The sequence below is a fragment of the Trachypithecus francoisi genome, unplaced genomic scaffold (genome assembly GCF_009764315.1).
Source record: "Trachypithecus francoisi isolate TF-2019V2 unplaced genomic scaffold, Tfra_2.0 Lachesis_group14, whole genome shotgun sequence".
Lineage (NCBI taxonomy): Eukaryota > Metazoa > Chordata > Mammalia > Primates > Cercopithecidae > Trachypithecus > Trachypithecus francoisi.
The window spans coordinates 56,289,959-56,305,061 of record NW_022681459.1 but is presented as its reverse complement, the minus strand read 5'-3'; the positions used below and the strand labels follow the sequence as shown (position 1 = coordinate 56,305,061).

At 40.8% G+C, this 15,103-nt stretch overlaps 1 protein-coding gene across 1 annotated transcript in view; it reads left to right on the top strand.

The window, feature by feature from the left end:
• Nucleotides 1–15,103, top strand: part of ATXN10 (ataxin 10) — a 180,907-nt gene that overhangs the window by 68,505 nt on the left and 97,299 nt on the right. Inside the window, exons 8-9 of the mRNA XM_033233607.1 lie at nucleotides 436–544; nucleotides 2,060–2,229. Of these exons, the coding sequence (XP_033089498.1) occupies nucleotides 436–544; nucleotides 2,060–2,229 (279 nt within the window). The remainder of the gene's footprint in view (nucleotides 1–435; nucleotides 545–2,059; nucleotides 2,230–15,103) is intronic.

The window sequence follows — 15,103 nt, the reverse complement described above, 5'->3', positions numbered from 1 at the left end:
TCTGTGGACAAGAAATTAATGTATTTCATGGGCTATTTGTATCTTTAAAGTGGAATTTGCATGCTGGGAATGCTTTAAAAAGAAAGTATTTGCATAAATGTCATGTACGTAGCTAGTAATTTTGAACATTTATTCCACTGTTGGAATGTCTTTTTGCTTGAATAAGAACTTTTCTGACTCTTTGCTCCAAGAAGACACATAATGACACATAATCTTGCATTCTTGATGGCAGATGTCTGCTGTTAGTGAAAATGATGAGTCGTGTACATATTTCATACTTCTGTTTTGTTCTTCATAGTTTTGTTTTTCTCTTTGACTTATTACAAGCACTGACTTTAAATTTATTGAAATATTTTATTCTCTTACAGTTATTTATAACAGTTAAATCATTTCACTTAAAATATGCTTTAAAGTTATGTTTTATTTTCTTTCTAGGAGGCACTGGCTACGATTAGGCTTCTCGACGTCCTGTGCGAAATGACTGCGAATACTGAGCTGCTCGGCTATCTGCAGGTTTTCCCTGGCTTGCTGGAAAGAGTGATTGGTGAGTGAAATATCACACATTGTATTTTTAGCTAAGAAATCTTTGGCTTGTCATACTGTAATGTAAATCCAAATACAAATCCTTAATTTTCAGTGTACTTTTGGGAATTTTGTGAATATATTTTATTGAGAGGAATCACAGTGTTGTAACAGTTCAGGCGGGCCAGATAAACCTGAGCCCACATGGTTGTGCAGCCACTTCCCTTCTGTTTAACTGAAGATGCCTTCTCAGTAATAGGAGGATAACAATGCCTGTAGATGCACATGGTAGATGTTTCATCAATATAGGATGTGATGAAGATAATGGGGCAGGGGAGGTTTGCAATGATGATTGTGTTTTATATTACTATAGCTTTGCAAAATGTGACAGTAAATTTTTCCCATTTACATTTAGTGAGCACATAGAATGGTGTTTTGTACACATTATATATACAAATTTTATGAGAAAGTGGTTTTAAACAAGAAACCATTGTTAAAAGTATTACCAACCTTGCTAAGAAGCTGTTTGCAAAATAATTGAAGTAGAACCTGTTCCTTGTGGCTGGCTATGCTTAGGTTTGCTATGCATTATTTGCAATTTTTTCCTTTAAAAAGATGATACTTACTCTGGAGACCAGTGTACTGAGAACGATGACTTTGTGTCTAGCAGGATAGATGAGCTAGCAGTGAGCTGTAGAGGAAGATCCTTAGAATTCCTCATCAGTGTTGTATTTTGAGTACAGTGCTTTTAGTGATAATTTGAATAAAACACCGTGAACCTGGGACACTGAGTGATTATGGAAAGAGCCTGAGTTTGGAGCCAGGCTCGATGTGGGTTGCCATCCCAGCTCTGCACTTTTCTGAGCCTGTTGTTTTCTTCATTATAACATTGGGGAAGGGATACTTTCCTGTATAGGTTTGTTGAGAGGGTTAAATGCGGAAACACTGAAATGCAGTTCCTGGAAGATTGTCTGTTTTCATTGGCTGCCTGGAGGTGCTCATAGAGTAGAGCAGTAGTAAGTTCTTTCTCCTGAATGTAGCTGGAGTGAAGTATGGAGAACACATGCTGGCTTCTGATGATTTGGCCAGTCGGATGAGGGAAAAATAAGCACTCTTCTTGGTTTCTGTCATATGCATCATTATGGATAGATATTGGGTTTTAGACTTCACTGACTGAAGTTATTAGAAGAGTTCTTTCATAAAGAAGTTGAGATTGGAAACCTTTTTGTAAGAAAGGTGCTAGTAAACTTTTAGCTAACTTTTCTTTGTAGATAAATAGAAACTCTGAGTTGGGGTAGTCATTATGGCTTATCTCCCCAAAACTAGAGTCACAAAATTTAAAGCAAAGGCAGAAGAGCCTTTTAATCCTTATTTAAAGCAAAGGCAGAAGAGCTTTGTAATCATTATTTAAATAAAGCTTTCTGTGCTCTACCTTTAGTCTATTAAAATAAATTAGATTTGGTTATAGAAAACTATTAGTACAAAATACTAAAAGTTACTTTTCTGTGGAAAATGAAGTTTACTCTTTTGGTTATAGATCTTTTACGGGTGATTCATGTAACTGGAAGGGAAACCACAAACATCTTCAGTAATTGTGGTTGCGTGAGAGCAGAAGGTGACATCTCCAATGTGGCCGAGGGATTTAAGTCTCATCTTATTCGTCTGATTGGAAATCTGTGTTACAAGAATAAAGATAACCAAGACAAGGTAAGAGGACTTCTTAGTATGTATTATACATGTATAGCTTCGTTTAGAATATAGTCTTTGGCAGACATTCACTCTTTTGGAGTGAAAACCTAAGGTGCTTAGGAAGTAGCTTGGATAGAGAGATGTATATTTTATATGTATACACACCCCCCCCCCACGTATACATACACCTATGTGTGTGTATATATATATGTTAACATATAGGCTCTTTGGAGCCTAGACAAATTTCTAACACACAGTAGATATTTAATAGACACTAATTATTATTGCCTATTAAGAAAAAACAAAGCTTAGATCTATATCGTATGTTTATGGACGATAGCATCATAAGCCTTTTCTTCTAGGTGTTTTAAAATGGATATAAAAGGAATATAATATTTAAGTATGAAGTCTTTGAGGACCTAGTAGGCTGCTTTTAGAAACCTCTTATGTGCAGAACAGCTTAAAGGTAATTATATCGAGAATGTGAGAGAATGGTAAGAAAGATCTCAGGGCAATTGGACCATATGCTTCAGATTGATCTCACCTTTCTGTATTTTTCTGGAGTTTTACTTTGGGTGGCATTTGATTTGCTTAGTTAAATATTAATTAAATTTGTGCCAGATTATATTTTTCTAAGATGGTGGCAGAATGTCTTGCATTGTACATGTGTTTCTTTGCAGTATGACTTTGCCACTCCTCTGCCAACGGTTGGCATCTGTTTCTCCATCCACTTGAATCTGGGCAGGCCCTGTGGCTGCTGTGAGCAATCAAATATGTGATCCTATACTATTTCTGGCATAGCCCGTAACTGGTCTAGCTGATTCTATTTCTGGCTTCTTAAAAGCCAGTCACCATGTAAGAAGTATAGATTCCCAGATAACACCTTGCTGTGAGTTGCTGAATACACATGGAAAAGCCCTGGAAGATGAGATACAATGAGGAGAGAGAAAAAGCCTAGTGAATGAACACCAAGGCATGAGATGTGTGTGAGAAACCACCTTGGGAGTAGATCCATCCTCAGTTTCTTACTTGCCCAGCTGATGCCACATAGATCAGGGCCCCCCTACTGGGCAAAGCCCTTTCTGAATTTATGAATTTATGAATTTCTGAATTTATGATTTTATGAGAAAAAGTGAAAAGTAGGGAAAACAAATAAGTGATGTAGGTCCTGCTTCTGTTAGTAGCCCAGGAAGTTACTGTTGGACTGATCCTTCTTCAAATAGCAATTATAAACTTCGGACAAAAAATAGTGGTGTGAAGACACTCAAATTTGACACAAATGGGCAGATTCTGGAGTGAAATTGACACTTGGAAGAAGGGAATGACACAGTGTGTGGCAGGCAGGGCAGTGAAAAGTCTGTTACAAAATCTTCAGTCTTTCTAGCTTGAAGAATCAAAGAACAGTTTGAGGGCAACCATAGCATTGGAAAGTGAGGGGGCAATTGTGGAAAGTAGAAAACAGACCCCAAACTCTGGGTGTCAACTATCTAAATCTCTGCTAATGCCTGAATCACACGTGTGGGGCAGGCTTCAAGCAGCTAAGCTAAGGTTGAAATAATTGTATTGAGATTTGAGCTCCCACCCTAGAGTTTATAGTGTAAGTCCAACTTACACTGTAGTTAATTGATAATTACCCTCTAAAAAAAAACCAACACTCTTTAGAGGAATATAATATAATCCAGAATTGCTACAGCATAATATATCCTGTAATGTCCAGGGTGCAGTTTAAAACTACTTGATGTTCAGGAAAATGTGACCTGTTCTCAGTTGAAAAGATAATCAGCAGAGACTGACTGTGAGAGGACTCAGATACTGGGCTTAGCAGACAAGGATTTTAAAGTAGCAAATGTAATCATGCTCAAGGATGTAAAGGAAATACGCTTCATAAGAGTGGCAAGATAGGATATCTCAGCAGAGAAATAGAAACTATAAGAAAGAACCAAATGGAAATTCTAGAACTGAAAAATATAGTATCTAAAATTAAAAAAAAAATACCAAATGTGCTTAACCTCAAGAAAGATCACAGAGGGAGGAGCCAGTACACTTTAAGATACATCATTAGAAATCATCTAGTCTGAAAATCAAAGGCAGGGAGAAGGACTGAAAATAAAATGGCCCCTTTAAGATGCTAAATGTTGAGGTAATTTGTTACGTAGCCATTGATAACTGGAATAATTCCTGTGAGACATGGCACAGAACCAAATGCTAGACAACTTGCACTTTTAGTATATGGGTGCACCATTTTGGCAATCCTCATCTTCAGGAGAGTGAGACTACTAATTCCCCCTTGGGAAATTACTGGACTGATTTTTGCAAAAGAAAGTTGGTAGAGAATAAAACACTTTACCTTTTTAATGACCAGGACTGCCTTTCTTGAGCACAAAAGAGGTGGTTTTTCTTGTGTTTAACTATTCTTTTGTTGCTAATTTGGACTGGCCTCTTATAGGAACAAAATGTAGTAACCCTTAAAAGGCTTGTGAAATAACTCACTGAAGTCAGGATCAGATTGCACCATAAGTAAATATGGAGTGTGCCCAAGTGCTGCTGTGTAGAGGTCACTGGGGCGCACAGGAAGTCGATGCTGTGTCCTGTCACTTGTGCAGTTGCTAATAGCACTGCTGATTTCTCAGCAAACAGTTTAGAGGGTATGAAGGAGTTCATTCTTCGAGTATCAACTCAAATGCCTCTGTTTCTCCCAGTTTCTTACCTGTGTCAACAAAAGGCCTGAACCTGAAAGCATTACCTCTGGGATTTTTTTCCTCCTTCCAAAGACTGACACAACACCGAAATCTTATTCTGGATGTGCTGGAGTCTTCTTTTTTCTTGTCGCCAAGTCCTGGTTCCAGCTGGGTGTTACAGATACTTGCCTCGCTCATTGTTGCCGCAAGAGATAGAGTTCACTAGCACTCAGATGACTTTGGTTATAGTTTTGGGAAAATGGAATGGATGGTTATGTAGCGGGTCCTTGTCACGGGACCAGGAATTCTCAGTGTTTTGTCTTGATGGGTTGTCTCTCTTCTAGCCCTCTAGGGCTTTAAGGGAAATTTGGCTCTGTCTCTGCTCCAAGACTAAAGATCCGAGTTGGGAGAGATTTCGTAGCATCTAGCCTAATTTAGGTTCTTCCTTTGCCCAGAAGACAAAAGGGACTGATGATTTATTGTTTAGTGTTTACTATGTCCTGGCATTGTGCTTAGTGCATTACATGTATTATCAACTTTAATCTTTGTATCAGCCTTGCAAAGCAGGTTCTGGTAACCACATTTTAAGGAGAGGCCATCCAGTCAGTGAGGTGCAGAGCCCAGGGTAGAATTTAGATTTGTTTGCCTATTGAGTTCCCAGGCCTATGCTTACTTCCCTGCCCAATGGTGAGAACTTTCCAAAAGGTTGGAGAAAAGGGTTTAAAATAGACTTCCTGAGGGACTTCAGGCTGGAGGCTGGTCAGTCTGGGTCTCCTAGGTCAGCCAGGCTCCTTCGACTCCCTCCCGGTTGAAGTCTGGAGCTCTGGGGTCCTCGCATCCTTGTTTCTGATTTCACCCATTCATCAAATACGAGTGTTCCCAGCCTTAGGGATCCTTTGGTGGGTAAGTCAGGCAAGGTATTAATATCTTCTGTGAAGCTTCCGTTCTGACAGCATCTGGGGACCGTGCTTGCCTCTTTGAATCAGAATCTCAAAACTAGTCATGACACAAATTTTCCTAAAATCTTTGTGCACTGCCTGAGTCCTCTGAATTTTGAGTAAGAGTCTTTTAAGCCCAGCTGTGTCTGTGTTGTCTGTGTAACTTCGTCCATTGCAGTGAGTATGGTGCCCACCTGCTGGATGGCCCCCTTATACTCTTGTGGCCCTTTCCATTTTCTGGAGCTCTTTTCATCTGCTTGAGTTAGTTGGAGCCTTATGATACCTCTGTGGAAAGGGCTGAAAAGATATTTCCACCATCATTTTCTAAATGAAGAAACCCAAGGCCCAGAGACCAAGTGTGATTTAACTCAGCTAGCACTTGCTGAGAATTGCCGTGTGCCGCATGCTCTGGAGAAGACAGTCACTTTAGTGGTGGAATGACACATGTGCACTAGAAGCTGTAGCAAAAGTTCGTGTGGTGAGGCTTGTCAGAGAGGAACAGGGGGCTGATGTGTCCTCTGGGCTGGCTGTGCCAGGAGCATTTCTCTCTAAGGACAGGCACTGGACTGCCAGGAGCATGGTATCAATTGGAAGGGTGGTCATCTTTTTTTTTTTTTGAGACGGAGTCTCACTCTGCTGCCCAGGCTGGAGTGCAGTGGCGGGATCTCAGCTCACTGCAAGCTCCGCCTCCCAGGTTCTCGCCATTCTCCTGCCTCAGCCTCCCGAGTAGCTGGGACTACAGGCGCCCGCCACCTCGCCCGGCTAGTTTTTTGTATTTTTTAGTAGAGACGGGGTTTCACTGTGTTAGCCAGGATGGTCTCGATCTCCTGACCTCGTGATCCACCTGTCTCGGCCTCCCAAAGTGCTGGGAAGGGTGGTCATCTTTCTTTGAGATATTTGTCTTTGGGCAAGATTGAAGAGAATCAAGGTAGCTAAGGTACCTGGCCTCAGATTGGAAATCTGCACAGAAATGTATTTTACCCCAAATTCTCATGAGTCTTTAATGCTGAAGTCATGTGATAGATGTCGTGTTTCCTGATTGTGAAGGAGTTGCTAGGCTTCCCTTTACCACGTCATGGTAGGGACGTGTCAAATCCTTACTGACTTTTATTCTTACCTTGTTTTTTTGTTCTCAACTTGCGTAGTATTTCCTTGATACAACTGTAGTGATTAGTTTACTTCTAAACTTTTGTGGACCTAAATGGAGATTCTGTTTTGGTTTCTATTGTAAGAAGCACAAAGATACTAATGCTGAAAACATGAAGAAAACCTTCTTCAGCTTCTTCTTTGTTAGAATAAGGAATGGCCGGGCGCGGTGGCTCAAGCCTGTAATCCCAGCACTTTGGGAGGCCGAGATGGGCGGATCACGAGGTCAGGAGATCGAGACCATCCTGGCTAACACGGTGAAACCCCGTCTCTACTAAAAATACAAAAACGAGCCGGGCGAGGTGGCGGGCGCCTGTAGTCCCAGCTACTCAGGAGGCTGAGGCAGGAGAATGGCGTAAACCCGGGAGGCGGAGCTTACAGTGAGCTGAGATCTGGCCACTGCACTCCAGTCCGGGCGACAGAGCGAGACTCCATCTCAAAAAAAAAAAAAAAAAAGGAATGTGTGGTTTACCTTTTTCTTCCCCATTCTTCTTTTCTTCACTATTGTCATAACCTCTTTAAGTGAATCTTTATTAGAAGAAAACCCAAACATTTTTATTTCATAAAGCTAAATGCATTTTTCAAATCAGACAGACAGATGATCTAGTTTATCTACCTTCCGCTCGCCAAGGAAATTTTATTGACTAGGATGGGCCATATGTCCATTCTGCTAAAGGTTATGGAAATGCTGTTCAGTTTCTCCTCCTCCTCCTCCTCCTCCTCCTTCCTCCTCCCTCCTCCTCCTTCCTCCTCCTCCTTCCTCCTTCTCCTTCCCCCTCCTCCTCCTCTCCTTCCTCCTCCTCCTTCCTCCTCCTCCTTCCTCCTCCTCCTCCTCCTCCTCCTTCCTCCTCCTTCCTCCTCCTCCTCCTTCCTCCTCCTCCTCCTCCTCCTTCCTCCTCCTCCTCCTTCCTCCACCGCCTCCTCGTTCCTCCTCCTCCTCCTTCCTCCTCCTCCCTCCTCCTCCTTCTCCTCCTCCTTCCTCTCCTCCTCCTCCTCCTCCTTCCTTCTCCTCCTCCTTCCTTCTCCTCCTCCTTCCTTCTCCTCCTTCCTCCGCTGCTCCTCCTTCCTCCTCCTTCCTCCTCCTTCCTCTCTCCTCCTCCTCTTCCTTCCTCCTCCTTCCTCCTCCTTCCTCCTCCTCCTCCTCCTCCTCCTTCCTCCTCCTTCCTCCTCCTTCCTCCTCCTCCTTCCTCCTCCCTCCTCCTCCTTCCTCCTCCTTCCTCCTCCTCCTCCCTCCGCCGCCTCCTCGTTCCCCTCCTCCTTCCTCCTCCGTCCTCCTCCTCCTTCCTCCTCCTCCTTCCTCTTCCTCCTTCCTTCTCCCTGATATAAAAGATTCCCAGCAGTCACATACTTGATGATCCCATGTCAAATATATGGCCTATAAATCTTTTATTACAAGCATACCTTAATTTTAAAGTATATCTGTACTGTATGGAAAAGTTCAACATGTAAAGACAAACTTTAGGCCGGGCGCGGTGGCTCAAGCCTGTAATCCCAGCACTTTGGGAGGCCGAGACGGGCGGATCATGAGGTCAGGAGATCGAGACCATCCTGGCTAACACGGTGAAACCCCGTCTCTACTAAAAATACAAAAAAAACTAGCCGGGCGAGGTGGCGGGCGCCTGTAGTCCCAGCTACTCGGGAGGCTGAGGCAGGAGAATGGCGTAAACCCGGGAGGCGGAGCTTGCAGTGAGCTGAGATCCGGCCACTGCACTCCAGCCTGGGCGACAGAGCGAGACTCCGCCTCAAAAAAAAAAAAAAAAAAAAGACAAACTTTATTTGGCCCCTTCAGTTCTCAATTTTGAAGGCAGGTTCATTTATATACATAAAACAATCTTTGTAATACACTTTTCATTAACTTTGTGTTGCTCATCGTGTTACTCCCAGCATCTAAATTGTACCTGGCACATAGAAGGCATTTAGTAAATTTTTCTAATTTTTCTTGAATGATAATTTATTTGTAAAATAAATTGAATGTTGAATGTCTACTACGTATCAAGTACACTTTTAGGTTCTGAAGATATACAGCAAATAAGATACAGTTCTGTTCAAGGAGTGTAAATATACTATATAATTTTCTGACTATATTTACAAAGACTAGTAAAAATAAATAACTTTTCAAATGAAAATTAATGTTCCTCTAAATTCTGATTCTGTAATTATTTTTGAAAGTCTTTTTTATGTTTGAATATATTCTAATTTACTGTAATTTGCCATAGTTTTATTTGATCCAAATCATATATTTTAGATTGTAAGAACATCTCTATTGTATAAAATTTCAAGTAATTAAAAAATATTTTTTAAATCCCAGGTTTAGGCTTTGTAGATCTGAATGCAGTTTTTTCATTAATCTTAAATAAAATTTAAGACTGAATTTACAGTTGTTAAACATTCATAACATGATGAATTTTTAGTGGGTTTTTTGGTGGGGTGTACTATTTTCTAGCCTTTTGTATCTAGTTGCGAGGAGCCAAGAACAGGCAAATTATTAACTCCTTTATTATTTCCTCCTGTCTGAAATGTTTTCAAGCAGCATATTTGCCTGTTAAATCATGAAATTGAAAAAAAAAAATCTATGGCTAGTTCCTAATGATTTCATTTAGGTTGTTGCTCATAATGAGGATTAGTACCTGTTTGGTACATCAGTACTCACTGACTTGTCAGTTACTCAGATAACTGATCGAGTGATTGCTCTGCAGAGAAACAAATAAATGCTAAACTAATATGTGTTAGTGTTTTTCTTTTTGCAACTGTGAAATAGGCCAGGGTAGCATGACCTTTGGTGCTCATGCAGGCCCAGCTTCTATATTTTCAGCCTATACTAGCACTGTGTGGACTTCCCAACCTTCATACTTTCCCTGAGTGACCTTAACTTGGCCTTCAGAACTCAAGGTCACAGGTACCGTGTTGACATGTGCAGAAACACTTTCTCTTCCACAGTCCTCACTATACTGTTCTGCCCTCTACTCGCCCCCTGACTTACACTCTACCTATAATCAGTTTCTGTGTGTAAATAGGTTGTGGGTTGTTGATTCTGATGCATAGTATACGTGTGCTGTTGTTTTTGGTTTTACTTAATAAGTCTTTAGTGTGATACACATACATAAACTGATCACCAGTAAAACTGTGACATAGGAAACATTCTATTTGGGTATCACTCAATTTTACTTTAGCAACCTCCATACCTTCTTAGTTATACCACTGTTACCACCACTTTTGTCTTTGCTCCTCCCTTGGTGCTTCGTCTTTCATGAAACGCACCTCCCAAGGTCTTTCTGGATGATAATGGCTTCCTTCACTCTCTTTCCCAGATGCACATTTTTCTTTCTTTATAGGAAGCTTCAGTACTCTAACTCCCTGCCTGTCTAATTGGGGAATTCCAGGCAGGCTATTGAAAATGCCTGGGGGGCTAGGTGCAGTGGCTCATGCTTGTAAACTCAGCAAGCACATTGGGAGGCTGAGGCAGGAGATTGTTTGAGCTCAGAAGTTGGAGACCAGCCAGACTACGTAGTAAGACTCCATCTCTAAAAAACATTTAAAAATTAGCTGAATATGTTGGTGCATGCCTGTAGTCCCAGCTATTTGGGAGACTGAGGTAGGAGGATTGCTTGAGCCCAGGAGGTCGAGGCTGCAGTGCACCATGATTGTGCCACTGCGTTCTAGCCTCAGTGAGGGTAAAAAAAAAAAAAAAGAAACAGAAAATGTCTGAGCACTGTGTTCTCCTGTCACTGGCTTTTCTGTCATTGCTTGGCTTGTAACATTGGATCCACATGTATGCTCTTCATAGAGGAACCTTACAACAGGCAGAGAGCTTATGAGACTTTAGAGTTCAGTAAACTCAGTGTTGCCTCTTAGTTGACTATCTATTAGCTGTTTAAATTTGGACAAGTGTCTTAACCTCTCTGAATCTCAGCTTCTTCATGTATCAAATAGGGGCAGTTACACCTTGTGGGGTTGGGAGGATTCATTGTGATCATGTATAGGAAGTATCTCATGTCTGCCATCCTAGTACTTGCGGAAGCCGAGGCAGGAGGATCGGTTGAGCCCAGGAGATTGAGACCAGCCTGGGCAACATAGTAAGACCTCCCATCTCTAAAAAAAATAGCCGGTATTTCCAGTTACTTGGGGGGGCCAAGGCAGGAGAATCGCTTGAGCCCAGGAGTTTGAGACCAGCCTGGGCAACGTAATAAGACTCTTTCTCAAAAAGATTAAAACATTAGCCAGTACTCCAGGTGCTTGGGGGTGCTGAGATGGGAGGGTTGATTGAGCCCAATAGGTCGAGGCTACAGTGAGCCTTGATCGTGCCACTGCACTCTAGCCTGGGCAACAGAGTGAGACTCTGTCTTTAAAAAAAAAAAAAAAAAAGTAAGTATATAATGGATTGCCTTATGTCTCTAACTATAATACTTCCCTGCCCCGCCCCTTCCCCTCCCCACCAGTCCCTCTGGGATTGAAAAGATATAGTTCCTTCCAGTGTCTCCCCATTGTATGTATTTACATAGAAATTTGTAGACGACATTTCACAAGGATTTGCAAAGTTCGAAGTAATCCTTATATTCTGTATTCTGTGTATATTACTTTTTATAATAGATGGGGCTTTATGGAGGAAGTAAAATGAAAACAAATGTGAGAACTTTCTTTAGGATGAGAGTAATTTTTATTCTTGTCATAAATGCTTTCTGACTTGAATTTCTCTCTCATTATTATCTATTAAAGAGCTGAAGTGTTTTTTGTGTGAATTCCAAAATCTGTTCTAGCTCAATTCTGAAAGTATGTTAAGGAACTTTTAAATTACAGGGCAATGTCTTACCTCAATTGGACTGTATGTTTTTCCTCTTGTCAGAAGCAAGCGTACCAAATCTCAGCTTATTGATTTGAAGATTGAGTGTATAGGCAAGATCTGGCTTGCTTAGAATTCCACTTCTTTGTAATGTAATCCCGGTTCAAGAAATATGTCAAAATTCATAAATCAAACTGTCACCATTAGTTTCCTGAACTTACAGTTCCTGTAACAGTAAATGAAATTAAAATTCCTCTCTAGAGGAAAGCTCTCATGGTTTAGTTTGTTGCAGCTGTAAATTTTTTTTAGAAGACTTAAAGGATGGTCTACCATTTGACTCCAAAAACCCCTTTTCTGTGTCTTGTTATACAATAACTGACTTATTCTTTTCCAGGAAATGCATAACATTATTTATAAAGAAGAATGACACTGATTATATAATTGCAACATAACAGTGTACTGTTGTCGACTGCCATTACTATTGCAGACCAACTGGGCTCCAGGCCCGTGACCTGTGCTTCATCGTGGAACTCCCATCAGCACGTATTCCTCCCTAGGCTTTAAGCACCTTGAAGGCAGACACATCACATTTGGCTTAACACCTGCTGTAACGCCGGGTACGTAGTGTAGTGAAATTAATGGACGCTGGATGACTTTCCCGGCTTTACTGGTGAGTCAAGCTTAGAGTAGTTACTTGCTTGGAGCGATAGCAGGCCAAATTCTGACTCCAGAGCCCGTACTTTTCCTGTTACCGTCCACTGCTTCCACTGTCTCCACAAAAGGAGATGTTTGAGACTTATCCTTTGAAGTCTATGACCAAATTTGTGTGACTCCTTGGGTTGGTGGGGCATTGTATTACAGCGTATTCCACAATTCTTACTGAACTTTTTTCATTATTGTCTGAAGTGTTTTTAGTAAATGTGGTTTCTTTTTTCTTTCCCTTTCTTTTTTTCTTTTTTAAGAGGTGGGGTCTTGCTCTGTTGCTCAGGCTGGGGTGCAGTGGTGTGATTATAGCTCATTTTAACATTGAACTCATGGGCTCAAGCGATTCTCCTACCTCAGCCTCCCACGTAATTGGGACTGCAGGCGTGTGCCACCATGCCCGACTACTAAAGAATTTTTTTTGGTTAGAAAAACAGGGTCTCACTATGTTGCCCAGGCTAGTCTCAAACCCCTGACCTCAGGCAGTCCTCTTTCATTGGCCTCCCAAAGTGCTGGGATTACAGGTTTGAGTCACCTTGCTTGGCCTGAATATGGTTTCTTTAAAGTTCATGTTGAGGGCTACATTTCAGGCACGTGCATATTTCTGAGAAGCATAATTTACCCCATAGTGTAGGCACAGAAAGGGAGACACTGGGGAAGTGATGTGCTGCCCATGATGACTCCACAGTTTGTAAAAGTCATGAATCCAGTTTTCCTAACTGCTCATCAGTTTTCTTTACTTATGCCATATGATCAATTTTTAGACAATAGACATTTTAATTTCATTTAATTTTATTTTATTTTTGAGACAGGGTCTCACTTTTGTCACCCAGGCTGAAGTGCAGTGGCATGCAGTCCACTGTAGTCCTGTGCTCAAGTGATCCTCCTGCCTCAGCCACCCAAGTAGCTGGTACTACAGATGTGTCACCATGCCTGGCGAACTTTTATATATTTTTTTGTAGCAGTGGGATTTTGCTATGTTGCCCAGGCTGGTCTTGAACTCCTGAGCTCAAGCAGTCTGCCCACCTTGGCCTCCCAAAGTGCTGGAATTACAGATGTGAGTCACCACGCCCGGCCAACAACAGTGATTTTAAATGGATTTATATTTAACAGTAAAAACAATTATTTCACAATATCCAAAAGAAGAATATCTGAGACTTAGGTGAGGGGAAAACCAGCTGTATAAACTGAGAGATGCACCTTGGTCCTGTATGGAAGTATGGAATATGGTAAAGATATTAGTTATTTTTAAACTAATTTTTTTACTAGGCCAATTAAAATCCCACTGTGAAAAATAAGCCATAATTTTGACTATAAAATGAAAATAATTGAGGAATTGTCATATCAATATTAAAATATACTTCAAGGCAAAAATAATCAAAACAATTTACAACAGTTTGTAGATTAGTGGAGGCGAACATAGTTTCAGAACAGACCCAGGAGAAGTTATAAAAAGTTACCATGTGATAAGGATAATCAACAACCCAGGGAGAAAAGGAAAGCTTGTGTAAAAGGGGAACCCTTAATAACTGGCTCACTGCTGGGAGGAAGCTAGGCTCGCCTGTAACAAACACCAGAATAATATTTAATTGATTTTTCAGGATAAGCCACTGTATTTTATGGATTAGAAACAGTAAAGATTATCGTAGATTTGGCCATAAATAAATGAGGCACTCTGGCTCTGGAGCCAGCCTGCCTACATTGAAACCTGGATTCTTCTAAATAATAGCTCGTAACCTTCAATAAGTTATTTAGCCTCTCTGTGACTCAGTTTACTCAACCAAATATGGAATAATGTTAGTATTTATGGCACAAGGTTGTGAAGAATAAGTTAGATAATTAATAGAAGACATAATAAGCACTTAGGATCAGATACATTTATAATTATGCTTATTTCAGCACTATTTATATTAAGAATAGTCTACTTTTTCCCATCAGTGGAAAATGGGCTTTTAATAAATTGTGGTTAAATGTTATGCATCCAATAAAAGACATGTTTTCTGAGAGTATTTAGTGTATTGTTACAGTGCTCATGATGTCGTAGTAAGTGGGAATTTGAAGCGGCAGACAGCCCTGTGCCTAATAAGTCCCTACTTACGTGTATGTTTTATATCTATGTTACATGTATATTTAAGGTACAAATACATACGTGCATGACAAAATGACCCAAAAGAAATATAGTACAATATTAATAGTAATTCTCTCTGGCCGAGAGGATTAAAGATTGGTTCTTTTTTTTCTGTTTACTTTTTGTGATCTTTACAGTGAACATGAATTACTTTAATAACAGTGAGATGCTGTTAGAAAAGAAAGGGGTACATGTCTAGGGGTACATGTTTTTCTCCATCATAAGAACAAAACATGCTCCGTTGGTTAGTGATTGTAGTAATTCTTTCTTTCTTCTACTTTGTTGTTTTTTTTTGAGACAGAGTATCACTTTGTTGCCCAGGCTGGAGTGCAGTGGTACAATCTCAGCTCACTGCAACCTCTGTCTCCTGAGTTCAAGCGATTCTTCTGCCTCAGCCTCTCCAGTACCTGGGATTACAGGCATGTGCCACCATGCCTGGCTTATTATTATATTTTTAGTAGAGATGGGGTTTCACCATGTTACCCAGGCTGGTCTTGAATTCCTGACCTCAAGTGATCCACCC